General features: G+C 61.2%; 1 protein-coding gene across 2 annotated transcripts in view; it reads left to right on the top strand.

The window, feature by feature from the left end:
• DGKG (diacylglycerol kinase gamma) overlaps window positions 1-24990 on the top strand; it is a 25795-nt gene extending 805 nt beyond the window's left edge. The window contains exons 1-25 of one of the 2 annotated variants that reach the window (XM_014962954.1): window positions 4971-5067; window positions 5797-6059; window positions 8157-8233; window positions 9587-9752; window positions 10508-10747; window positions 11880-12050; window positions 12169-12218; window positions 12801-12875; window positions 12979-13098; window positions 14075-14192; window positions 14367-14455; window positions 14892-15008; window positions 15134-15232; window positions 15322-15435; window positions 15533-15606; window positions 15736-15810; window positions 15899-15984; window positions 16193-16282; window positions 16673-16833; window positions 18312-18376; window positions 19372-19462; window positions 22232-22433; window positions 23858-23978; window positions 24068-24128; window positions 24633-24990. In XM_014962954.1, the coding sequence (XP_014818440.1) occupies window positions 5039-5067; window positions 5797-6059; window positions 8157-8233; window positions 9587-9752; window positions 10508-10747; window positions 11880-12050; window positions 12169-12218; window positions 12801-12875; window positions 12979-13098; window positions 14075-14192; window positions 14367-14455; window positions 14892-15008; window positions 15134-15232; window positions 15322-15435; window positions 15533-15606; window positions 15736-15810; window positions 15899-15984; window positions 16193-16282; window positions 16673-16833; window positions 18312-18376; window positions 19372-19462; window positions 22232-22433; window positions 23858-23978; window positions 24068-24128; window positions 24633-24731 (2853 nt within the window). In that variant the 5' untranslated portion in view covers window positions 4971-5038 and the 3' untranslated portion in view covers window positions 24732-24990. Of the gene's footprint in view, window positions 1-4970; window positions 5068-5796; window positions 6060-8156; window positions 8234-9586; window positions 9753-10507; window positions 10748-11879; window positions 12051-12168; window positions 12219-12800; window positions 12876-12978; window positions 13099-14074; window positions 14193-14366; window positions 14456-14891; window positions 15009-15133; window positions 15233-15321; window positions 15436-15532; window positions 15607-15735; window positions 15811-15898; window positions 15985-16192; window positions 16283-16672; window positions 16834-18311; window positions 18377-19371; window positions 19463-22231; window positions 22434-23857; window positions 23979-24067; window positions 24129-24632 lie in introns of those variants that run through there. The other variant, XM_014962955.1, reaches the window with a different exon arrangement.
• The last annotated feature ends 19 nt before the right edge of the window (window positions 24991-25009 follow it).

Here is a 25009-nt window from a genome sequence, read left to right as displayed (position 1 = left end):
GTTGGGGGACCCGCCGTGGGCTCTCCCCTTCCTAGCCCTGGGAAAAGCCGGCCGCCCGGTCGGGACCGCCGCCCCCCCGCCACCGCCCGCCCCGCCCGGCACCGCGCCCCCCGCACCGTGCCCTCCGAGCCGCCCACCCTCACCGGGCCGGTCCCGACCCCGTCCCGAGGGCTTCGGGGCGGGTTTGGAGCGCTTTGGGGAGCGGGGAGAGGCGCCGGAGGAGCGGGGCAGCGCTGGGGGGCGGGAGCGGGGGTCCCCGGGTGGCCGGGCAGGGGGCTCGGCCCTGGGAAAAGGGACCTTAGGGGTCGGAAGGGCAGGGCAGCAGCCCCCTGTCCCCCGGGGTGGGAAGATGGCTGCCACCCAGCCTGGGGAGGCTCCGCGCTTCACCGGTGTCTCAACGTGTGCTGGTTCTCAGCTCTGCTCTGAAACCACACAGCCTTTTGATGGGCAGAGAAACAGCCCGAGTCAGCTGTTCCACGTTTCCAGGCTGGACGAGCTCGTTAGTGTCTTTCTCATTAAGTAAAAATTGCTGGCACGGTTTTCTTTGGAGGGCAGGAGGACGGAGGAGGTGTTCGGCGTGCCTGGCCAGCGGAAAGAGGCTGTCTGCAACTTGTTCTTCAGGTTGTTTCAGGGGATGAAAGGGGAGAAGAAGGGATTTCAAAGCTATCAGAAAGCAGCGTTGTCCCACACAAGATGCAGTTAACCCCTGGGACTCGCTGCCGCAGGATCCCCTGTGCTGGCAGCGGGGAGCCCTGGGTTTGGCGTGAGGGGATGGAGCACAGGGAGGGTCCCAGCCCGCAGGCTGCCTCCCTGGCTGCTGGGGGAAGGGGCTTTTCTGGGAGACAAGCTCTGGTCTGGCTGGGACCTGCAGGGGAGGGGACGGGTTTTGCTTAAAAGGCATCCTAGCTCGGATCCAGCCTGCTCCAAACTCAGCCAGCAAAATTATTCTCTAAAAAGGCAACAGCGGTCAGTCGGGAAGTTGCTGGTGTCCCCAGGGTGTGAGCCGAGCTGCCCTGGTGGGCTGATGGCGGGGGGTGATGAGCTCCAGGGGTCCATGCCGGGTCCCCGCTGTCCTCGTGTGGCTGGGCTGAGCCCAGCTCTCCCAGCTCCTGGCTGGGAGTCGGTACTCCTGCAGCCCGGTCCCCAGGACACCCCCTCCTTCCTGTATCCCTGCCCGGGGCTTGGGAGAGAGCACCTGCTGGTCACGGTGGCAGCAGATGTCTCTTCCCCCTGGCTTTGCCAGTCCTCTAACACAGCAGTCAGGGAGAGGGTAGCATCTCTTAGGAGAACACTGCTCGCCTGCTTAAAAGCTGCCAGGGAAGGATGCCCTTCAGCCGCGAGTGGGCAGGGAGGCCCAGCGAGGTGCTCCTGGCAGATGTGAGCATGCAGGATTTGGGGTTGTGCACCAGCAGCTGCCTCCATGTTTGCTGGCCCCGCTGCTGATGGCTGGGGAGCAGGCAGCCAGCACAGTGCACCGAAAAGTAGCTACTCCAGGTGGAAAGGAGCACCTCTCCTCCCATGAGAGGTGCTTGGGGCTGGCAGACACGGGCTGATGGGCAGCTACCTGTCTGCATGCTCTGGGCAACCCTGCCAGCACGTCTCATTGCTCCAGTGCCAGGAGGGTGCTCGGCACCCAGAGCAGAGGTGGTGTGAGGCACCCAGAGCGTGCCTGGCACTGCGTGGGTGGGTGGGCAAAGGGCCGGGGGAGAGAGCAACAGGCAGGGAGAGTGGAAAAAGCAAATCCTGGGTGTCCTCTCAGGCTGGTAAAATGCGTGTTCTCCTGTCATTGCAGAAAATAGTTTGAGCGTGACTTGGTTGGGGTTTGTTTGCTGCAGTGGGACAGGAGGGATTTACACTCCACCCACCGCCTCAGGGGCCTCTCCCCAGCCCAACGCAAAAATAGGCTGATCTTTCCAAAAAGATGGGGCGGGTGGGCTGGAAAATGCCATTCCTGCAGGGACCTACCGTGCTTCCCTGGGAGCCGGGAGAAGATGCTGGGAGTGACTGTGGCTTTCGGTGGGCCCAGCTGGGGAAGCGGGGAAGAGCCTGGCTGCTGTGGGAGAGCCACAGCCTCCGCACATGCAAGTGTGCGTATGCACAGCAGGAGCTTTCCCTCCTCGCCCTGTCTGCTGAAGCTCAAGGAGCCAATATTTTTCCTTCCCAAAGGGCATCTGAAGCAGAAATCCACAGGCAGGGCATGCCCCGTCTACACGCCCCTGCAGAACCCCTCGAAGGCTGGAGGCACTCTTCTGCTGGCACCTGGAGGCTGCCCATCCCCTCTCCCGTGGGTGTTTTGCCCCAGCTGGAGCAGAATGAGGTCTCCATCGCTGGCTCTGGAGAGGGCAGGCAGGTGCTGGTGGAACAAGCTCTCCCGTGGCTGGGGAAGCAGCCCAGGAGCCAGGTTCCCTGTCCTCGGCAGTGCCGCGTGGCCAGGGGATGGCTGGGGAGCCCATGGCTGGTTGCAAACACAACTCCTCTGCATTCCCATCACTGCTGCTGGGAGCCCCCCAGCCCCGGACACTGGGGGTGCCCGTGGGCAGCCAGTCGTGGGTACCGAGACGTGCCCACTGCCCGTGGCGTGGCCCTGCTGCTGCCTGCTGGGTCCCCGCTCGCTGGCGGGGAATGGCCCATCGCCAGCTGCAGCCTGGCATCTCCCTTGTTGACGTGAGTGTTTCAGGCCCTACATGGCCGGGCCCTGGCTCCCCCTGAGCTGCTGCCTCTGTGATGCTTCCTGCGGTGGGCACCTCCTTCATCACCCCCCACCCAGCCCTGGGGCCGGCGGGATGCTCTGCACGGGGCTTCCCCGAGGGCACCAGCTAATCCCCCGGCAGGGTCTGGAAGGTGCTGGGAGCCCTCCCAGCTCCCTCCTCTCCATCCTCCCCCGGCCGCTCCAGCCGCCCTGAGTCACGCCATGCCAGCAGAGCCCCCGCGCACGGCTGGCGGGCACGGAGCGAGGAGGGGGAGAGGGGCTGCGTCCCGGTAAGTGCTCTCAGGCAGGGTAATCCAGTGTTATTTGTAACACTAGTGGGGGAGCTATTTTTAGAGAGAGGCAAATTTGATTTAATAGAACATAATTTGCTGCTGACAATTCAGAGGGTGGCCAAACGAGCAGCAGCTGGATTCCTAAGGAGGCTTTTTCCTGCCCTTCCTGAAATCCAAGGCTGACGTGCCAGAAGTGGCATTTGTTATTCCAGCAATTGCTGGGGGAAAGCCCCTTGGGATGGCCCAATTAGCTCCGCTTTGCTTTCCTTCCATTGCTTCATGCGGCTCCGTAACCCACTGTTGAAGGAGGCGAGGGCTGTTTTGCTGCCGTCCGTTGCGGGAGGGCTCCGGACGCCCAAACGCCTTCGAGCAGCTGGAGCCAGCCACATCCCCCCCTTCGCCTTTTCTTCTGCAGGCTGAGCTAGCTCTGCTCTCTCAGCCTCTCCTTGTATAAATGTAGGATAAAAAATAGGTTCTGGTCAAATGAAAGAACTAATTTGCCAGGAAACAGAAAGCCTGTGTGCACTCCTGGATGGTTTTGTACAGATTCAGTTCTTCTGGACCAGCCTTGGAGATACCTTGGGACAAACTTCTCATGCTGGAAAGGTGCAAAGACCTGCTTGTCCTTTCCCCAAGATGAAGATCCCCAGAAAACCAATGGCGAGATATTGCGTAGTGTTTTTTTTAGCCCTAAAACCATTGTGTCCAGCCTGTCCCCAGTTGGTGACATGGGGACAAAGAGCTGCTGGGATGAGTTGGAATGGCCACGGGGTGGAGGCAAGTTGTCACGAGGGAGCACTTCCCTTGGGGTTGTGTGTTGCCCCAGGTCTGCACTTGTGTGGGGACACTGTGCCCCCCAGCCCTGGGGCAGCCATCCCCCTGCCACCCCGGGCAGGAGCAGCAGAAGCTTCTCAGGGGTCCCCAAGCCCCTGCCAGCTCAGCCCCCGTTGTGCTCCCGGCAACCTCGGAGCCACATTGCCCTGTAGCCAAGAAGTCCCAGGCCGTGGGATGGGATTGCCAGGGACAAGAGTCCCGGCGGCTGTCCCTGCTGGCAGAGGGAAGGGAGATGCACAGGAGCTTTTCCAGGCAGCAGCATCTCCCCCAGCTCTTGGAGAGCATCCTCGGGCAGCAGCATCCCCAGCGGGGCACAGCTTCATACCCAGCAATACCCCCAGGGCTGGAGCAGCTCTGGGCAGTGAAGAGGGATGGGCTCCACACTGCAGCTCCCGGGAGGAAAAGTCTGAGCAGGAATAAGCACAGCTGTGTCATTGAACTCCAGGAAGCACATGCTGGGGGGTTTGGTGGGCTTCTCTCCAGATGTGCAGTCACTTCCCGCAGCTGGAAAACCCCTTGGCAGCCATCCGGGGGGGTGCTCAGCGCGGCGCTGCTTGCCTGGGGGCTGCCGTCCTCCCCACAGCAGTTTGTGGTGCTCCCTCCTCTGCCAGCACCGGGCTTTGCCCTTGGGCCATGTCTCACCCTGGAGTACCTGCAGCAGCTGGAGTTAAAGCCAGAATAACATTGGTAAAGAAAATTGTTTTTTTTCTGGGGACCAAGCAGTGATGCTCCCCTGACTGCATCCCTAGAACCCTGAGGAGGTGGCCACGTCTCCTTGCCAACAGCAGGGCTGCCCTAGGCAGCTGGAGTGAAGGAGAAGGTCTATTCCACAGACAGTTTTGGGGGGAAATCCTGAAGATGAGGGGTTAAGTACCTGCCTCTGCTGCCCCCCGTGTGTGACCATCTCTAGGGACACCGGCTGGGGGTGGTGTGGCACGTGGGACCCAGCAGCTCCCCAAAATTACTTGCTCCCCTTAATGAAATGCCTTTTCCTTGGAATGGAGAGGCACTGGGGGCAGCCCAGCCAGCCCCAGGGGGTACAGTGCTCCCCAAGCATCACCCCAAGTTGTGTGGTTATTCCCAGCTTGCCAGTGCTCTGCTTCCTCCCGTCTGTCAGCTTAGGCTGGTGGAGACCAGGAGCCAACATTTAGCAGGGAGACAGCCCTAAAATGGAGATCAAATTGCTCTTCTCTGCTCCTCGAAGAACAGCCACCTCCTTGGGATGCTGCCCTTTCCTCTGGGGCTGATTCAGTTAAGTGAAAAAGCTAATAAATTGTGAAGCCTGCGGGTTGATGGGCTGGAGAGGGCTGCTTGGGTGGAGGCCCCTCTGACACTTCCTCTGCGGTGCAGGATTTTCCCTCTCATCCAATTTTGAGTGTAGATTTTCATTTACAATGATTCTCGGCTGCAAAGCCAGCTAAAGGTCACCACCAGCTTTGGAGATGGAGGCGTGAGCTGGGAGTTTCCACTCCTTCAGACCCCCAGCCTCCGGGCACTGCATCTTCTCTGATTCATTGTGTCCTTCCTTCTGCTCCTATCGTGCTGGGTTCCCCCAGGGAATACTGGGGGTAAATAAGGCGAGGAGCTCCTTTCCCTGCCCGCGGTGGTGCCTTGCCTCTGTTGAGCTGTGGCCGCTCCAGGTGGCAGAGGGCTCCCCCAGGGACACTGAGCCCTGGGGACAGTCACACAGCGAGGTGCTCTGCGTTCCTCCCTGTGCCCGTCCCCCCTCTCTGCCAGCCCCCCACAGCAGCCACTGCGTTCCCCTCTCCGTTGCCGTGGGGCGCCTGGAGCAGGTGTCCGCCACGTCCATGGCGGGGACCCTCCCCAGCGGGGAAGGCACCCTTGTACCCCATTTCCAAGCTCACACCCCCCCCCATCCCCACTGACCCCCAGTGCCGTAGGGAACTCTCCCCCGTGGCAGGGCAGCCTCTGCGGGCTGGGCACCACTAACCCCCTCCTCTCTTTCTGTTCCCACTCTAGGGAGGAAGGTGCTGACCGGCTGCTCTGGCGCTGGGGTTTGCTGCCCACGGGCTCAGCGGGATGGTGCCAGCCAGCCAAGAGCCCCCCGTGCCCCTCACGGTGCCAATGTGACCACGCTGGCTGGGACCTGCGGCACCGAGCCTGGCACGGGGAGCACAGTGACTCGTGGTCCCCCTTTGGGGTGCACCGCCCCAAGATGAGCGATGGTGGGTGGATCTCGCTCAGCCCCACTGAGTTTGCCCAGCTCCAGCAGTACACAGACTGTGAGTAACTCGTGCCCCATATGTATCCCCCCTGGGACAAGGAGAGGGGTTTTAAAAGCCCTGATCTGTGCCAATTTGGCGTCCTACACATCCTTGGTGTCCTCCTGGAGAATTAGATGACTTCTTAGGTTTTGGATGGGGAGGCTTGCAAGGTTCCTGACCCCCAGCACCAGCTATGGGGGGCACAGCAGAGGAGTCCCCCCATGCTTGTGCACCCGGGAGGATTTAGCTGAGCACAAGCCCCTCTGTCTGGGGGGAGGCACACGTGAGTACAGCTCGGCCCCTCCAAAGGCAGACGGCTCCCACATTTGTTAGTGAAACGAAATGCTAACGAGAAAAGCAGACGGGCTTTTCCTAAACATGCAGAGCTGCTCCACGGCTCGCCTCGGGTTGCCAACCCTCTGCAGTAATTTTACTTGGTGCTTTTGCAGAGGAACCCTCTCCTGCAGCTCCTGCCGAGGAGAGGAGGTTGGCGGCGGTGCCGTGGGCTCCTGGAGCTGGGAGCAGCTGGGGAGGGAGCCTGGGCAAAGCCCAGGGGTTCAAAACCAGGTCCTCAAGGTCCTGCCTGCCTGCGAGCTGGCGGGCGAGTGTGCTCATTGCGGCCAGCCTGGGGGGAGCAGCGCAGCCCGGGAGGGGGCTGAGAGCAGGACAGGGTGTAAAATCTGGGGGGCATTGCTTTGCAGAGGCAGCACAGCCCCGGGGGGGCAGGCTCCTGTGGCTGCATGGGATGCAAAGGGGACCCTGTGAGTCTCCCAGGGCTGTTGTGCGTCGTAGGGGTGAGGTGAACCAGGTCAGGGCTGACAGCGCAGGGAGGCACAGTCTCCCAGTCCAAATCACCAGTGCAAGCTGCCCCAGCCCCCTGCCTGATGTCCCTGGCAGAGGGGTGTGCACAGCATCCCTGTCTGACTTCCATCCTGCCTCTCCGGAGAACGGGAGAACTGCTTGCTTGAATCACAGGCCATAAAGTGCCATCTGTAACACTGAGCTCAGAACACATACAGATCCTTCGTTTCGTTAATGAAAGTTTGGCAGGCAAGGCTGCAGTGTGGGCAGCTGCCTCCTCCCCAGGGGGGTGGCCTGGCACCGCGGCAGGGAGCAGGGCTGGGGGGTGCTCCCGTACGTCCTCCCCAGCCCGAGGGCCAGGAGCCCCCTCCTTGAGCTCATGCTGGCCCCACTGGGCTCTCCGAGCCCTGGATCTGCCCCGGGTATCCAGGACAGTCATGGTCCAGTGCTGAGCTCCATCCCCAGCTGGGGGGAGCAGAAGCCAGCACAGCCCCAGCTTGGAGAGAGGATTTCACAGTAATTAACAGGGCTGGCATGTCCAAGAGCCTTTTAAATGGATGTGCCTGGAGATATGTGTGTGAAGGTTAGGGCTTAACATTCCCTCCCCTTGATCTTTTTTCCTATTTTTCCCTTATTTCTCCATTTTGGAAGGACCGATGTCCCTCCAGAAACTCATGGGCCGTTCACGATTTGTGTGGAAGTTTGCATGGGATTCCCCTTTGCCTCCCAGTCCTCTCCCTCCTGACAGCTCCTTGAGATGCCAATGGGCAGCCCAGGGCAGGCTCCAGGGATGGCTCAGGCTGCCAAGGGGGTGCCACCATGTTCTCAGCACGGGGTCAGCACCCCAAAACCTGTGTAGAGAGGCAGGGGCAGGGACGGCTGGGCTTTGTGCTCAGCATCCCCACGGGAATTGGTCTGGGCTGTCCTTACCCAGTGCTGCTGCTTCGCTCTGGGTCTGTATTTTCATATAGGTAGGAGGAAGAGGACCCATCTCTGCCAGGCAGCTTTACATAAATGCCCTTCTAAATCTCCTTATCTCTTCCTCTCCTCTCTTTTTTTTTTTTTTTTGGAGGGGGGGGAAGTCCATCTGTCAGTCTGGTTTTGGCAAATTTGGCTGAAACCAAAGCACCCTTCAAAGTTGGGGGGGAGGGGAAAGGAGGGGAAAACAGGGCACGGGCAGCCCCTTCCCAGGCGTGGAGGGAACCAGAAATTGTATATTGAGCAGATAAACTCATCTCCACCATCCTGCTGGTGGTCCAATGGTGAGGGGGGCTCACAGGCACTGTGCTCAGTGCGATGCCTTTGTCTCCCCAGATTCCACCAAGAAGCTCAAGGATGTCCTTGAGGAGTTCCACGGGGACGGTGTCCTCTCGAGGTACAACCCGGAACAGGTATGGCCGTGTCCCCTCCAGCCTGCCCCTATGCTGCTGGCAGCTCCCACCCCCCTGCCAGCTTCCCCAGCCCAGCTCCTGCAGCTAAAAGCAGCTGGGAAAAGGCAGGTCTGTCTGTCCCCTGCCTCTCCCCATGGCCACGCTCCCAGGACTGGGAAAGATATTCCCACAGGTGGGAACATCTGTATTCCCCATCTTTCCCAGCCTCCAGACATCCCAGGGACCAGGCTGGCAGCACAGCCATCCCACCCCATCCCACCAATGCTGCTGGGACCCCGTGGCCATGCTGCCATCCCGTGCTGGCTGCAGGCTGCCTTACTGAGAGTGATTTGGGGCATCTCCTTAGAGGCAAAGCCAGGAGGGATTTACTCTGTCTTCCCCCAAAAGCAAACGCTTTTGTTGTTGCCAGTGTGGGGACAGGGGAAGGCCCTGTGCCTTCTTGCTCAAAGCTGGGGTTATTTTTTCCAAGCTTCCAAGCTTTCAGAGTGCTTTCAGAGAGACCTATTAGTGTGCCAGCAGGACAGAGCCTTTCACAGGGGCTGTAATCACTAGAAATGAGGTGAAACACAATAAAATCAGTGGGCTGAACATGAAGAGGAGGGGCAGAAAAACTACCCCACTATTCAAGTGGGACATCATGGGACCTTCACTTCAGCTGTGGCCACAAAAGCCATCAGGAAGGCAATGTACTGATGCAATGCGGATGCCCAGTGGGAAAAGAGGAGGCGAGGAGACCTCGGGAGGACAATAGTCCCCAGGGGCTGGGAGTGGGCCGGGGGGCTCTCCTGCTCTTTGTCCTGCCCCAGGGAAGCAGGAGTCTTTCAGAACACATCTCATTACACCCTTCTACCTCCAACACCCCCAGCCACCTTTGGCTGTGCTGGAAGGTCTGTATTTAGTTCCTCAGTCGTTTGCCAGGAGCTGAGCACCCAGCTCTGTCAGAGCTTCCTGCCTTTCCAGTGAGCTGCCCTCCATCTGCGGGGCTCTGCTGGCTGCAGACCCCGGGCAGGTGAGCTGGCTGCTGCCCCACCGCCCGCGAGTGCTGTCCCACCACAGCTCTGCCCTTCCATGCTGCTGCCCCAGCTCCTACCCTGGCTGCTGGGGCTCCCATCCCTGCTCCCGGTGCCGCTGGCCCGGCTCAGCCCTGGGCAGCCTGCTGGCTCCGGGGATTTCTGGCCCTGCTGCCTCTGGGTGCCCTTAGGTCATATCCTACTGCTGGGGTTCGGGAAGCCAGTGGTTTTGGGGAGGGCTCTGCAGCTGATGTGCCCAGTGAGGGGGGCCCAGGGCTGGAAGCTCTGCAACCCCATGGAGTCCCCAGGGCACCTCCATCCTCTTCCTCTGTCCCCTTCCCAGCCCATCGACTATGAGGGCTTTCGCCTCTTCATGAAGACCTACCTGGAGGCGGACGTGCCCGAGGAACTTTGCCAACACCTCTTCACCTCCTTCAAGCGTAAGATATGCCAAGCCTCCCCCGAGAGCCAGCGCCAGGGCCCCAGCGTCTCGCAGCTCAACACCCTCGGTGAGCCCCAGCCACGGCACCCCCGCACGTGGGGCTCGCTCCCACGCTGCCCCTCGGGGACGACAACCACAGGGGGTGGCAACAGCACACACCTCAGCTCTGTCCCATCTGATGGATAGGCTCTCAGGGCCCCCGAGCTGCTCCAGGGAGGAGGGGGCTTCCCTGGGATGGGGGACCCACGGGGCACCATTGCGCTGATTCCTCCCTTTCCTCTGCGCGTTCGTAGCCAAAGTCACTTGATGCTGGTGTCACCACTCAGACCAAGGTGGCCCGTGCCCCTGGCACAGGTACTGGCCCAGGCAGCCACCAAGCACACAGCTGCACCCGGAGTGGGGGAGGTGTGCTGGGCACCCAGCTTCTGCCATCCCCGTCCCTGCCCGAGTGGATTCACAGCACGTGGAGACGTCTGCTCAAAGGGCTACAAACTGCAAAAGAACAGGGAGAACTCTCCTCAGGCGCTCAGCTGCCATGTCAGGACATGGTGGTTGGGGGACCACATCCTCCTTGCCTGGTCCCAAGCGCCGTGGTGGCTGGCACCCAGGGATGGGAGCACTGCTGGGCCAGGCAGGAGGGTGAGGGGCCACCAGCATTGCCCCTCAGAGACCCCAGGGGTTGGGGTACTAGCCGGCTTTGGGGCTGGCAAAGAAGACCCAGGGCGAGTGGCAGGCAACCAGGCAGGGCTTCTGGAGGAAGGGGTTTGCCAGGCACAGGCACCCTGATGTCACCCTGCCCACGGGCATCTCTCTGCTTTGCAGGGATCAACGGGAAAATGCTCCTAAGTGCCCTGGGACGACACACCCCTGAGCCCAAGAGCTGTCACAGCAACGCAGCTGAGCCGCAGCCAGCGTCCCTTACCCCGGCGTCGATCCCCAACGCCTCCCCAAGCTGGTCCAGGTCCTCCTCCCAGAAGTCCACCACCGGCACCCCTTCTGCTCACAACTCCTCGGGCTCTTCGAAGGTCTCCTCCGGGTCCCTGCTCAGCCCTCAGTCGCCAGGTGAGCTTGACTGGGGCTCCAAGGGGGGCACCAGCGGTGACAAGCCCTCTTCAGTTTCAGCCACAGCTCCCTGAAAGTTTTGCTGATCGGGTCCCTGGCGTGGTGACGGTGACCTTCCAAACTCAGTGGGTTCCTGGCATCTTGACACCTTTGCCTTGCAAACTTAAGCTGCCGACTCTGTTCCTCAGAGACAGGCAATGTCTTAATTACCTGGCAGCAGCTCCTAGCGAGGGGAGATTGGAGCGGTGAGTCACGGCTGCCTCCAGCCCAGCTCCTGCCAGCCACTGAGGGGGGGCGCACTGGGAAGGGCCCCTCTGCCAGGAGCAGCCATCTGCCCAAGGCTGCCGCCGGCAACGTGGGCTGTCCCGGCACCCTGGCAAGCTGCCCCGCCGCCAGCCAGGCTTCTCACTCCTTCTGTCTGAGTGCTTGTCCCCCGCGGGGCACGTCCCCTTGGGGGACCACCACTCTCATCCCACCTGCATCCACAGTGCTGGAGATGTGGGGGTCTGCGCCCCAGGGACCAACTGGCAGTGCCCAGCCCTGCTCCTGCCATGGCACCCCCAGCCCCGTGTCCCCCTTGTGTGCCCAGCCCTGCTCCTGCCATGGCACCCCCAGCCCCGTGTCCCCCTTGTGTGCCCAGCTCTGCTCCTGCCGTGGCACCCAGCCCTGTGTCCCCCTTGTGTGCCCAGCCCTGCTCCTGCCGTGGCACCCAGCCCTGTGTCCCCCTTGTGTGCCCAGCTCTGCTCCTGCCATGGCACCCAGCCCTGTGTCCCCCTTGTGTGCCCAGCCCTGCTCCTGCCGTGGCACCCCCAGCCCCATGTCCCCCTTGTGTGCCCAGCCCTGCTCCTGCCGTGGCACCCCCAGCCCCATGTCCCCCTTGTGTGCCCGGCCCTGCTCCTGCCGTGGCACCCCCAGCCCCATGTCCCCCTTGTGTGCCCGGCCCTGCTCCTGCCGTGGCACCCCCAGCCCCATGTCCCCCTTGTGTGCCCGGCCCTGCTCCTGCCGTGGCACCCCCAGCCCCACGTCACCCACACCTTACCCGCTCCACACCAGATGGGTCCCTGCGTGTCCCAGCTGTGATGGCTCCTTGTCTTCCCGTGCATGGCCTTCATCCCTCACTCCCTGCCCACAGGCACACGGAGTGTGGAGAAGAGGTTGCCCTTCAGCCTGCGGAAGAGCCACAGCTCCCTGAAAGCCGCCCCGCCACTGCCCACCGCCCCCCTGTCCCAGGTGGTCCATCTGAAGGACATCGTCTGCTACCTGTCCCTGCTGGAGAGGGGACGGGCAGAGGACAAGCTGGAGTGTAAGTGGGACCCTGGGGCCACGGGCTCCCATCCCGCAGCCCCAGGACCGAGCACGGGCTGCCTGGGGTGCCCCAGGGCTGGGCTTTAACCAGCCACTGGCATCTCTTCTCCCTTCAGTTATGTTTCGCCTCTATGATACTGATGGAAATGGCCTCCTGGACAGCTCGGTAAGCCCTTCCCTCCAGAGAGAAAGCCAGGGCCACTCAGGGGGCCAGAGACACACCGGGTCCTATTGGGGTGCCCACTCCCCTGGCGAGGTGCTCCGAGCTGAAGAGGGCTGTGGGAAGGGAGGGGGAAGGCAGCAGCGTTGGCTGCGGTGCCAGGCCATGGGGCTGGGGGACGTGCACCAGCCCTGCAGCATCCAGCAGCAGCTCCAGAAAATCCGCCCACCGGTAATTGTAGCTCTACATCAGGTCATGGTTTTTCAGAAAAGGAAAAATCGTGCACAGCATCCCCCCTGGGATGTTCCCTCTCTGTCCTTTGGGTATCTCCCTTGAAACCTGTTGCAAGTAAAAATCTGTCTTATCAGAGCAATTTTTTCCAAGGGAAAACCCACTGCAGATTTTCCGGCAGATTTTCAGACGAGAAAGCAGCACCCAGCACCCTGCTGAGAAATGGGGTGTCACTGGCCCCCTGTGCAGCGGGGGTCATAAACCTGATACGTCCCCAGTTTGGGGCCTTGAGGCTGGACATGCTGCTCCCTGAGTGCCGTCCCTAAGTGCTGGGTGCCATCATCTTTCTGTGCTCAGGAGCTGGATCGTATCATCAACCAGATGGTGCATGTGGCTGAGTACCTGGAGTGGGACTCCACCGAGCTGAAGCCTGTGAGTGCCGGAGCTGGGGAGTGAGAGGGGGGCCATGGGGGCTCTCGGCAGCCAGGGTTCACAGGTGGCATTGCCGGGTCACCGTATGTCCCCCCTCCTCCAGATCTTGAAGGCGATGATGGAGGAGATCGACTATGACCATGACGGGACCGTGACGCTTGAGGAGTGGATCCGGGGTGGCATGACCACCATCCCCTTACTGGTCCTCCTGGGGATGGAGACAGTGAGTGCCACTGCGGGGACCCGCTTTGGCCGCATCCAGCCGCCCTGCCGGGCTGGCCGGGGAGAGCCTGGGGCTGGCAGCGATGGAGGGTGCGCAGGGACCACGGGAGGGCACCCTACCCCCGGCAACGCGCACCCGACCCGCACCACCCGCCTGAGCAGCACCGCACCGCCCCACGCCGGCCCAGACACCCCCACCCCAACCCTAATGACCGGCCTGCACCCCCAAATCCTCACAAGCTCAGGTCTGAGCTGTGGTTGTTGCCAGCTGCTGCGCACGAGCAGGCTGGGCTCACTCCTTGGGCTCTGAGCGTACCCCGGTTTGATGAATATTTAATCAGAAGAAAGATGAGCACCTAAAATGCCCGCTCCTCTCCTGGTGTGAGCTTCAAAGAGCAGAGGTGGGGTGGGTTGGGTTTCATCTTTTTGGGCTTCATTTCATCAAGGTCCGTTCCTGGACATCAGATGATGGCTTGGCAGGGAAAATCTGGGTTTTTGCTCCCCTGGTGTTTTGTCCAGCCTGGTGTTTGCTATGGAGAGGTGGGGGGAGGGCAGGTTTTCTGGCAGGACGATTAAAGAAAACAGGGAATTTTAAATGCCTCATGCCTGGACCCAGATGCAAGAGGCTTGCTTTGGTCACCCTGTCGTGGCTGTAGCCTGGCCTCAGATGTGGGGTCACCTCCTTCCCATCGGCCACTGGCAGAGCATCCCTACAGCCGGGCTGTGCTGAGGGACCATGGGGAGCTGGAGCTTGGTGCTCAGAGTTGGACGAGCCCAGAGAGAAGGAGGACGCGGTGGCAGGGATGCTTGGAGGAGCACCAGGGAGAAGGAGAACAGGAGGAGCCCGTGTCCTGCTGGGAGCAAACTCCCACAGACACGTTGGGGGCTTTTATTGGATGAAAAGCTGATTAAAGTGGCGGGTTGGGATGCCTGGCAGGGGAGTGACCCCCCTGGCCCTCTGCTCTCCTGCGCTGCAGAACGTGAAGGACGACGGGCAGCACGCCTGGAGGCTGAAGCACTTCAAGAAACCTGCCTACTGCAACTTCTGCCGCACCATGCTGCTGGGGGTCCGCAAGCAAGGACTCTGCTGCTCCTGTGAGTCGTGGGCCCTTGCCAGACCATTGCACCCCCAAGCCATTGTCTCCCACCCCATCCCAGCACCACAGGGAGAGGGGACTGGTCCCTGTTGGTGTGGGTGCCTGGGGTGAGCGAGGAGGGGCAGTGCCTGTGCTGGGGGGTGATGCTCACCATGTTCTTCTCTCGCACCAGTCTGCAAGTACACTGTCCACGAGAGGTGTGTGTCCAAAGATATCGCCTCCTGCATCAGCACCTACATGAAATCCAAGAGGAACACAAGCGTGAGTAGGCAGCTGGTGCATTTCTGAGCTGGTGGGTCTCCTGCGGAGCACTCCTGGAGGCAGCACTGCCGGCAGCAGCTGCCCCCTCAGTCTCCTACCCTGGTTCCCCGTGGCTTTTTCCCCTGGGATTTCCCCCTCAGGTCCTGGGTAGCGTGAGCATTCCCAGCATCCAGAGCCTGGCAGGGTGTGCCCCATCCCCAGCCCATGGGGACCCACAGGACCCCCACCCTGGAGGTTTTGCTGCAGCCCCAGGTGGGAGATGGGTGGCCCCACTGTGCTGCATGGAGCGGCAGGGAGGGAAGATGGCTGTGTGAGGGGCTGGTTTGGATCAGTCAGCATCCCTGCACGATGGAGGTCACAGCGGCAGCCCTTAGCGGAGAGGAGACGCCAGTGGGTGCAGGTGTGCTGTGCCCGCAGTGCCCCCCGTGCCTTGCAGGTGATGCAGCACACCTGGATTGAGGGCAATTCCCCCGTCAAGTGCGACAGATGCCACAAGAGCATCAAGTGCTACCAGGGCATCACCGGCCTGCACTGCGTCTGGTGCCAAGTCACAGTGAGTACGTGGGTGCAGGGAGCCCGGGGTGCACCCCACACGGCTGGCCCCAGGGGAGGAGAGGCTCACAGAGAGGATGTGGCTCGGTGTCCCTGCCCGACGTCCCTTCCTCCAATCCCCTACAGCTCCACAACAAATGTGCCTCCCACGTGAAGCCAGAGTGCGACGGGGGCCCGCTGCGGGACCACATCTTGCTGCCTTCCTACATCTGCCCCGTCGTCCTGGTAAGTGCCCCCTCCCCACTGCCGGGACCCAGCAGGGCGCTGCTGCTTTCTTGGGGCGCCGTCTGCATCCCCACCTCTGTTCTCCAAAGGACAGGCAGTCCCACTGCCGGAGGTCAGAGAGTGACTCCCCTGCCAGCACCAGCCCCGAGGACAACCAGGGCTTCAAGTTCAACTCCACCACGGTGGATGGGCAAGGTCTGCAGGTATGCTCCCACGCCGGGCTGCCGGGAAGCTCTGCCGCGGCTGCGCGCCGAGCCCCACAGCGGCGGGACATCGGCAGCTGCCCTCTCTGCCCTCCAGATCAGCCCCCGGCCTGGCACACACCCCCTCCTGGTGCTCGTGAACCCCAAGAGCGGAGGAAGGCAAGGGGAGCGGTAGGTGGGGTCCTGCCCGGGGAGAGCATCCCCCTGGGATCGGGGGCTGCCAGTCCCTCCAGCTGCCCCGGTGCCACCCCCAGAGTGGGACTCGCCTCCACACCCTCCCTCACTCCTCTCTTTCCCTAGGGTCCTCCGGAAATTTCACTACTTGCTCAACCCACGCCAAGTGTACAACCTGGACCGTGGTGGGCCCGCACCAGGGTATGGAGATGCTGCGGCCCATCCTCTGGCCCCTCCCTCTGGTCCCTGCTCCCCTACGTCACCCCTTGTTTCTCCTGGCTGTCTCCAGGCTGAGCTTCTTTCGAGACACTCCGGATTTCCGTGTCCTGGCCTGTGGGGGGGATGGCACAGTGGGCTGGATCCTGGACTGCATCGGTGAGTGAGGAGCGACCGTGCTCCCACAGGGCATTGTCTGCCCATGTCCTTGGCAATCCGCTGGGGGTTCCCCACATCCCCCCAGTGAGAGCGGGGCCAACAGCATCACCCTCAGGCTCCCCCGACTTGGGGTGCCAGCCAAGGAGGGACTTGGAGAGGGGCAGAGCCCACTTTCAGCCCCAAACCTCTCTTTCCCCATGCCTTGCAGACAAAGCGAACTTGGTGAAGCACCCGCCGGTGGCCGTCCTGCCCCTGGGAACAGGCAACGACCTGGCCCGGTGCCTGCGCTGGGGAGGAGGTGAGGCTGGGCCAGCATCACCTGGGGGGTGGCCGGCCCACAGGGACCACACCGTGTGGCTGGATGGGTGCTGTCCTGGGGGAGACCCCAGGCTTTTGGGACTGCATCTCAGCCCTGGTGCCTCCTGATGGTGCCTCTAACCCTTTCTAAAAACAGCCCCATTGGCCAGGTCCTGCCCAAAAACCTTTTTCTTCTGGGAGAGCCATGCTGTTAGCTGAAATCTCTGCCACCGCTGCAAGGACGAGCTGGGCATCTCGCTGGTGCCATAGCAGCAGCCCCAGGCTGCCCTGGGTGCTCGGCCCCCAACGGCCTCCAGCCCTACATGACATGGCTGCGCTCCCCTTCATCCTCCTTCACCCTCCTCAGAGACCCACCTTCTTTCCGTTACAGGCTATGAAGGAGGAAACCTGATGAAGGTCCTGAAAGACATCGAGCACAGCACGGAGGTGATGCTGGACCGCTGGCAGATAGATGTCATTCCCAGTGACAGAGAGGCCAACGGAGACCCTGTCCCATCCACCATCATCAACAACTACTTCTCCATTGGGGTGGTGAGTGCCACGGGCAGGGATGGGTCCAGAGGGCCAGCCCGGACCGCAGCACACAGGGTTTTAGCTGGAGAGAGGGGCACAGCACGGGGCTAGTTATTGGTGCCCAGACCATGGCATGTCCACCGGAGCCACCTGGCCACGTCAAAGTGGAGGGAAGAGCTCCAGAGGCCAGCAGAGCATGGAGCTCTCACCCCTGCACAGCCACAGCCTCAAGCCTACCAGGATCAGCAGGTTCCCGGGGGCATTTCCCACTCAGTCAGCGGGAAGTGCCGTGGCTGCCGGGAAGTGGCTGGATCGATCCAGCCTGGCGGGTGCACTTAAGGGGTGCACGCCCCCCACGCTGCCCTCCCTTGTCTCCTCGTAGACTCATCCTTAGCACTTTTCCGAGCCAGCCCAAAGTTAATTCCCAGGAGCAGGGACTGTTTCCTGGTGACATTCCTCAGACCACAAAAGTGTTTGGTGAAACTCTGCATTTGAGCTTGAGCCTCCCAAGCCAAGGACTCTCCCTCCCTGCTCATCCTTGCTCGTGTTCCCTACCTCCCTCTGCCTCCTGGTGTTGTTCTGGTTTTATTCTCATTTGTAATGGCAGTACTTAAATGCAAAAAGAGGCACGGTATCTCTCTCTTCCCAGCTGGGAATGTTGCAAGAGCAAGTGTGTGAGGAGCTTAAATGAGGTTCAGGGAAGTTTGGGGTCCCGGGGATGGGTTGAAATCTGCTGGACACCCACCTGAAGCTTTTTGCCCATGGACAAAGCCGTGGTGCTTGGACCTGCATTCCCCCATGTGTTCCTAACCCAGGGAGGTTAGGGAGCCTGCGGAGGATGGCAGCTCTGTGCCACGGGGACTTTCCCCAGCCCTGGGGTCGATCCTGGGAGCAAGAAGGCTTTGGGGGAATGGCAGAGTGGAAAACACTTCTTTTCCCAGGGGCTTGCAGCATTTTTGTCCTGAGCCATGGGTGTCTGAGCGGTGTACCTGACGTGGGTCACCCAACGTGGCAGTGCTGCGGGATGCTTCCAGTTCCAGGATGTCACTGCGGGTGGCATTTGGTGGTGGCTTCTGAGTTGGGCTTAAACGCCCACCACGCTGCAAAGGAGGGGTTGTGATGAGTTTCAGGAGAGCTGCCACCCTGCCAGGGGAGCTGTTGGTGTGCAGGGCCCTGGGGTATCCCTGGAGTCCCACCGCCCTGCCAGTAGCCCTTCCTCCCTCCCTCAGCATCACCTTGATGCAGATGTGGGAAGGATGCCAAGTGTGCTAATTATGTCTTGCTTAACGAGCCCGTTCAATGCTTTGCAAGCAGCCTGGCCGAGGGTGCCTCCCTCACCCCAGCACAGCCTCCCTGCTGCACCCCTCGTGCCAGCGGGGCTGGTGGTGAGGACGCAGAGCAGAGCCCCCTTTCCCTGGCGTGTGCCGGGGGGCACAGAGGGGGGGTTCCCTTTCCCTGCTGCGCTGCCGACCGCTCTGCGCTCCCTCTCCCCTCAGGACGCCTCCATCGCCCACCGCTTCCACGTCATGCGAGAAAAGCACCCCGAGAAATTCAACAGCAGGTAAGGGCTGCCACGGTCCCCGCTACTGCTGCGGGGCTGGCTGGTGTCCCCAAAAGCTGGGTGCAGGGGAACACCCCACCTGCCACGCACCGCACCGAGGGGCCGTGCCAGAGCCTGCGCCCCTCTCCCCGCTGGACTCCCCGGGGAGGCGGGGGGGTGTTTGGCCAGCCCGAGGGGACGACACGGCTGGGGACAGGGGCCAGGCATGGTGGGGGTCCAGGGGTGCTCCTTCGGGGCCTATGCAGCGTGGTTGGCTGCTTGAACTTGGCCACGTGCCCAATTACCTTCATTCATGCTTTATAATTAGGACGGAATTCCAGGGCCAGCAGGAGCAGGCTGAGCAGCGAGGGCAGGGCAGGCAGCAGGTCGGGGCTCGCTCCCCCTCTGCTCGGGGCTGTGGAAACTGCACAATGGCAGCGGGAGCTGGGGCTTGTGACCCCTGTCCCCACCTTCAGAAATACCTGCTCGAAAAGCCCCGAATGGACCAAAGCCTGCTCTGAAATGCAGGTCCCCTCAGCTCACGGCTCCCCCTCAAAGCCCCGCACAGCAATCGATGCAGGGGATGAGGGGTGGTCAGGGGCTGTCTGGCAGGGTGCCGGGAGGGGGACAGGCAGGGTGCTGAGGTGGGGGACATCCCCTCTGTGGGTTACCCTGTCCCTGGCATCCCTGTCGATAGATGACAGCCCACACTCAACTCTGCTGCAGGCCGATGGAGGCACCCCATCCTGTGCTGAGGGACCACCGAGCACCTGCATCCTTCTGCTCCACAGTGTGTCAGAGCCAGGGCCACCTGAGCCACCCCCTGTCCCACAGCGCAGCACCCTGGGGCCGTGCCGTCAGCAGTCCTTCCCCGCAAGGGCTCCTGTCCCCATCCATCTCTCATGTCCCCATCCATCTCTCATGTCCCCATCACAATGGCTTCAGAAAGGTTCTGGCAGCTCATCCTGCTGCCGGCATCCTCCTGGGCAGGATGCTGATGCTGCTCTGTGCCCCAGGATGAAGAACAAGCTGTGGTACTTTGAGTTTGGGACATCGGAGACCTTTGCGGCCACCTGCAAGAAGCTCCACGACTACGTTGAGGTGGAGGTGAGTTTCCCAGGATGGTCCCTGGCTCCAGCCACAGCACAAAGGCTCTTTGGGGGATGTCACCCTTGGCGCCCTCAGGCAGGGCTTTTGGCTGTTGAGGGAGAGGGTGCTGTGGCAGCTTTGACCCTCTACGACAGCAGGAGGATGCAGTCGCTGGCAGGACCCGCTCTTCCACTGCACGGTGCTTGCTGCAAAGCTGGCCAGCTGCAGGCAGAAGAATAGCCCTGTATTTTTCCCCCCTTTCCAGCTGGATTTGAGAGCGTGCCTGGAATATTCTCTCTGTAAACTCCGTGTCCGCTCCCAGCCCTCGTTGAATGACATGGAAACAGCCTTTAATTAGAGCAGGGAGGAGGGCCTGTGGTTGCTAAGAGCACTGTCATTTCTCTGCTCCTGCTGGAGGGTTTGGGCCATGCTTTGCTGTAAACTTCCACCTCTCCTTATTTCTGGATAAACGACCCTTTTATGACTTAGGCTTGAGGGTAAGGGAAGCGTTTCTTGGTGCAAAGGGCTGGTGTGAGCCGGAGCAGGCGGTGGGCGCAGGGTCACTGGCAGTGGGCAGAGAGCAGGGGAACTGGCAGAGCAGCTGGTGCGGCCGTGGGCAGAGGGACTTTGAAGCCTGTTTCTGCACAGGAAGTTTTATCCCTTCCCAAAGCCCGAAGGGGGTAGCTGTGCCCTCGGCAGCCGGTGGAGAGGGGCAGGAGCAGGGGCACAGCCATCTCACCCCCTTTCCCCAGCCACACGCCAACGTCCCAGTGTGGATGAAGTCCGTGTCTGCGGGGTTCAGTGCTGCCAGAGGCGGGTGCGAGGTGCCCCCGGGTCCTCGCGAGGTGCCCCGCGCGCTGCCAGCACAGCGTGTCGGCACTGGCTGCGCCACGCCGGCAGGAAAGCGTTAATCCCGCAGTATTTGAAGTTGAAAGCGGCAGCCTGTCCTCCCTCCGGCTCCCAGGCAACTGTCAGCCTTGCAGAGAAATGGCAGTTTTGTTTTGGAAATTGGCACTCCTTCCCCTACAGCTCCTGGAAATGAATTTGCTTTTTCCCCAGCTGCAAATTTCTACTTCCAGCATCGCTGCCAGCGCGCCGTCAGCTGCCCCTGCTCAAAGAGCCCATTGTAGCTCGCTGGCACGCTGACGGGGGAGGGCTACACGGGGAGAAATCACTCCCTGCATGCGTGTGCGTGGGCAGGCGTGGGCAGCCTGGTCCTGCCTGCCCCGCTTGGCCCCGGGCAGAAATAGGCTCCTGCAGCATCCCTGGAAATGTGGCAGCCCGGGTAGCCCTGGGCAGCTGACTCCCTCCCGTGCCACTGCAGCCAGATCGGTACCCAACACCTCGGCCACAGGCAGGAAAGGTGCCTGTGGACAAGGGAGATGCTCGGCTCGAGCCGGGGTGGGATGAGTTGTCCATCCTGTGAGGATTCAGAGTCCTCTCGCTCGGTTTCCAGTGCCCAGACTGTTAGGGTCTGCTCCTACAAATCATAATATCATTAAAATGTATTGAGAACGAGAGGATTTACATCCTTTACAAGCCTCAGGGAGACAGCTTTTCACTCCCAAACCAGAAGATTCCTGCCTTTTGCTGTCAACGCAGGGCTAAAAATAAGATGGCAGAGCATCAGGGGAGGCAGATCCGAATGTAGGGAGGTGCTGGCGTGTGTGCGCACCCGGCTCCACGTGTGTGCGGCTGGCGTGCTCAGTGCTCACCAACAGCCTGTTAAAAATAAGCCTGAGACCTGCAGCCTTTGCTAGAGGAAAACAACTGGAGTCAAAGCAGCAGTGGGGGTTCATCGGCCCATCTGCATTCCTCTCGGCAAAGTAAGAGAGGGCAGAAATGCCCTCGCATCACCAAAATGCTGGTATTTGCTGAAGCATAGCATGGCAGGTAGAGAGCAGATGCATAAAGGAAAATACAGATGCTCTGGAGAAAATACAGTGGAATGGGAGAGCGGCTGCTTCCTCCAGGGGTATCTAGAGAGAGGATCCAGAATCGTCTGGGTATCATGAGACTGAGAGAACCTGAAGTTAAAAAATGCATTTCCATGGCTGCTGCTTCCAGTCCTGTGGGAAAGCCACAGGCAACAGATATTTTACCTTTTACAAGGAATTTTCAGCTGGGGCAGCCCTGCTGTATGACAGAAAACCCCAGGACACCAGTTGTGTGCTGGCTTGTGGCTTTCTCTCCAAAACTAACATCTTTCTTTTAACACCTTTTCTATCATTTCCTTCCAGCCTCATTTCTCGTTTCCAAGTTGCACGTGAAGACAAACTGCTTTAAGTTCCTTTTTGAGCAACCAAACTTTCTGATTCTTTTTGGTTGATTTTAACAAGGGGAGGTGGGGGAGCGCATGCTGGAGATGCCTGGGTAGAGGTCGCTCTGGGGCTGAAGTGATGTCACCTCCTATTTTGGGTCATAACATCAAGACTAGCCAAGGTTTTATGTGCTCCCATAGGAATTTGCTTTTTGAAACCACCATCTCGGGGGTGTAGTGAAATTCATATTGAAATAGAGGGGAAAGCAGCACAAGGAAGGGGAGGTGAGGGTGCTCGGCCCTAGAAAAGCAAAGCCAGGGGGGTATTTGTTTGCCCCTCCTGCCCTGGCTGCCCTGGGGCTGCCCGTGCCCCCCTGGGGCAGGTTTGCTCTGGGGGCTGTCTGGCAGCACGCCACGCTCGGTGTCCCCACTCCTTCGGTGGGCAGGTGGGGAAAGGGGGCTGGGCTCCACGGTGCCGGGCACCGGCACCCCCCGACCCCAAGGCTTGTTGCCCGTGTGCCTGGCAGTGCGACGGGACCCTGCTGGACCTGAGCAACACGTCCCTGGAGGGCATCGCCGTCCTCAACATCCCCAGCATGTACGGCGGCTCCAACCTCTGGGGCGAGACCAAGAAGCAGCGCAGTTACAGCCGGCTGGGGAAGAAAGCCCCGGAGAAGCTGCAGGGCACGGTGGTCACCGATGCCAAGGAGCTCAAGTTCTGCGTGCAGGGTGAGCGGGGGGACCACGGCCTGGGGGGCCATTGGGGTGTGCGGGGTTAGTGCGGGGGAGCAGGGCAGCCACTGGGTCTGGCTGTGTCTCAGTGCACGTGGCGCTGGGACAGTAGTGCCACAGGGGCTGCTCTCAGCTCACTGTCTTTTGGGGTGCCAGGGTGACCCCAACAATGATCTGGCCAAGCTGGCAAAGGACGGTGGCTCTGCCCACCTGGTGCCTGTGGTGGCTGGAGAGGATGTGGCTCCCACACCCTGCCAGCCCCTCTCCCCCCACCCTCTGGGGATGGTGGCTGAGGGGGTGCCGGGATGGGACCCCTCACGGGTGTGAGGCTGGGCAGCCCCCTTGCCCTGCGGGGCTGGCAGGGTGCCCGCTGCTGCAGAGGAGGAGCTGGAAGTGGAGCTGCAGAGCTGGCACCGGGGCCTTTTGTAAGCATCCTCCCAGGCTGTGCCGCAGTGCTGCCAGCCTGGCCAGGGGCTTTGGGGACAGCATGGCTGCTGTGCTGGCACCTCGCACCCACTGCCGCCTCCACCAGAGCCGTCCCTGCGGGCACGGGCAGGGCGCAGGCAGCGTTCCCCAGCAGAGAGCGGTGGGTTAGAAAGCAGTCAGCAAAATAAGCAAAGTGCCTGGTCTGCCAGCCGGGCACTTCCTACCTGCCAGCTCCCACGGCCTGGGGCTGAGGTGGGAAAGAGCCCCCCTGCTGCCTGGCTGCCAAGACAGTGGTGCCATCAGCCATCCCAGATTGTCACCAGCCATCCTTCGATGGGCAAGCCTATGGGAACAGGCAGCAGGGAGCGGGGCAGAGCAGGGATTCCAAAGGGTGGCAAGAGGCAGCAGGGTTGGTCCCCTGGGCACACTTGGGTGGGCAGGAGGGCATAGCAGGGTTTGGGGGACTTCTCCTGGGTGTCCACCAGGGGTGAAACAGGATCCTGAAGGGAATGAGAGAGGAGCAAGTTGCCCCAGCGTTGGGTGCCTTTGCTGGCAGCCTGGAAGAGCAGGAAGAGCTGGAAAAAAGGGTGATGCCCTGGGATTTGAGCAGATCCCTCCTGGGGAGGATTTCCCCATACATCCCGGCTCCTGGTGGGGGCCACAGCACCCCAGGGCACCCAGAGGAGGGAGGGTTCTGCCACACTGCAAACAAGCAGTCGAGGGGCTGGTGGCTGCCACCCTGCAGTCATGCAGGACTGGACTCTATTTCGGACTAGGAGTATTTTTGCTCCAGGGATTTTGGACGCAGCATTGTCCAGTGCCCAGCTCGGTGGTCTCAGGGGACAGTGGAACACATCCCTGTGTTTTCCACCAGCCCCACTGCCCTCTGGGGCAGCCAGCAGCCCAGCTGTGCTGGCCCTGATGTTTCCAATGACAGAAGAAGGCAGGGGATCTCCAGGGATGGGGGGACCAATTCGGATCCCTCTCTTTTGCAGATCTCAGTGACCACCTCCTGGAGGTGGTGGGGCTGGAGGGCGCGATGGAGATGGGGCAGATCTACACGGGGCTGAAGAGCGCTGGGAAGAGACTGGCCCAGTGTTCATCTGTCACCATCAGGTATTTGCCCCCGTCCCAGCTGAGCACCTGACTGATGGCAAAAGCTGGTGCCCGCGTCACCCTGTGCTTCCTCTCTTTGTGCCTTGCAGGACCTCCAAGCTGCTGCCCATGCAGGTGGACGGGGAACCCTGGATGCAGCCGTCCTGTACCGTGAGTCCCTGTGGGCTGGGCAGGGGCTGGCAGCACCGCGGGCGGCTTCGGCTCCCCGTGCAGCGTGGCAAAGCCTCTGGGATTGGGGAGAGGCTCCTGCGCTGGGGCAGCCACAGCGCCTGGCCACCTGCGACTTCTGCCTGCACCCGTGCTGGCCCTGGACTCGTGGCAAGCCACCATGGGAGTCGTGGGGCCAGGGACACGCTCACCCCTTGGTGGGCAGGGGGGGTGCAGCACCAGCCCTTCCCGGGGGGGTCCCCCACCATCCGGCAGGCAGCTTGCCTGGAGGAGAAATCTGGAGGTGCTTCCGTAGCTGGTACTCCCATGCAGCAAAGATTTAACCACCTGTTTGGGGAACGGCAGCAGCTCCTCTCCCTGCTCCTGGCTGCTCCGCTGCTCCTGGCTCCCTGGGGTGGCTCCCCGGGGTCCCGGGGCTGGGGGTTGCACAGGGGAACTCGGAGCCTGGGAGCCCCTTATGGAGCTGGGTTCTTCACTTCTTTTTAGGTCAAAATTACACATAAAAGCCAAGTGCCGATGCTGCTGGGCCCCCCCCAGAAGAGCAGCTTCTTTTTCCTGAAGAGGAGAAACCGAACTCGAGATTAAGCCCGGTGCAGAGGCACCCAGCTTCCTGGACATCTGCCTGCTGCGGGGGATCCCCAGATCCCTGCTCTGTGGCAGGGAGAGAAAACAGCCCCCTAAGTGCAACAGGGACGATTTGTCCTAGGAAGGTGTTGGAGGCTCCTTCCCAACCCACCACAAGCATCTTCTCCAGGGGGGATGGACGCAGTGGGTGAAGGCAGGCTGACACACGGGAGCGCGTTCACCAGAGCAGCGCTAGGACTGTTTTTTTTTTCCTTTTATTTAAATACCAACCGCCCCCC

The sequence above is a fragment of the Calidris pugnax genome, unplaced genomic scaffold, assembly GCF_001431845.1.
Source record: "Calidris pugnax isolate Ruff unplaced genomic scaffold, ASM143184v1 scaffold1156, whole genome shotgun sequence".
Lineage (NCBI taxonomy): Eukaryota > Metazoa > Chordata > Aves > Charadriiformes > Scolopacidae > Calidris > Calidris pugnax.
The sequence above is the reverse complement of the archived record's forward strand: the minus strand, read 5'-3'. Positions and strand labels throughout refer to the sequence as shown.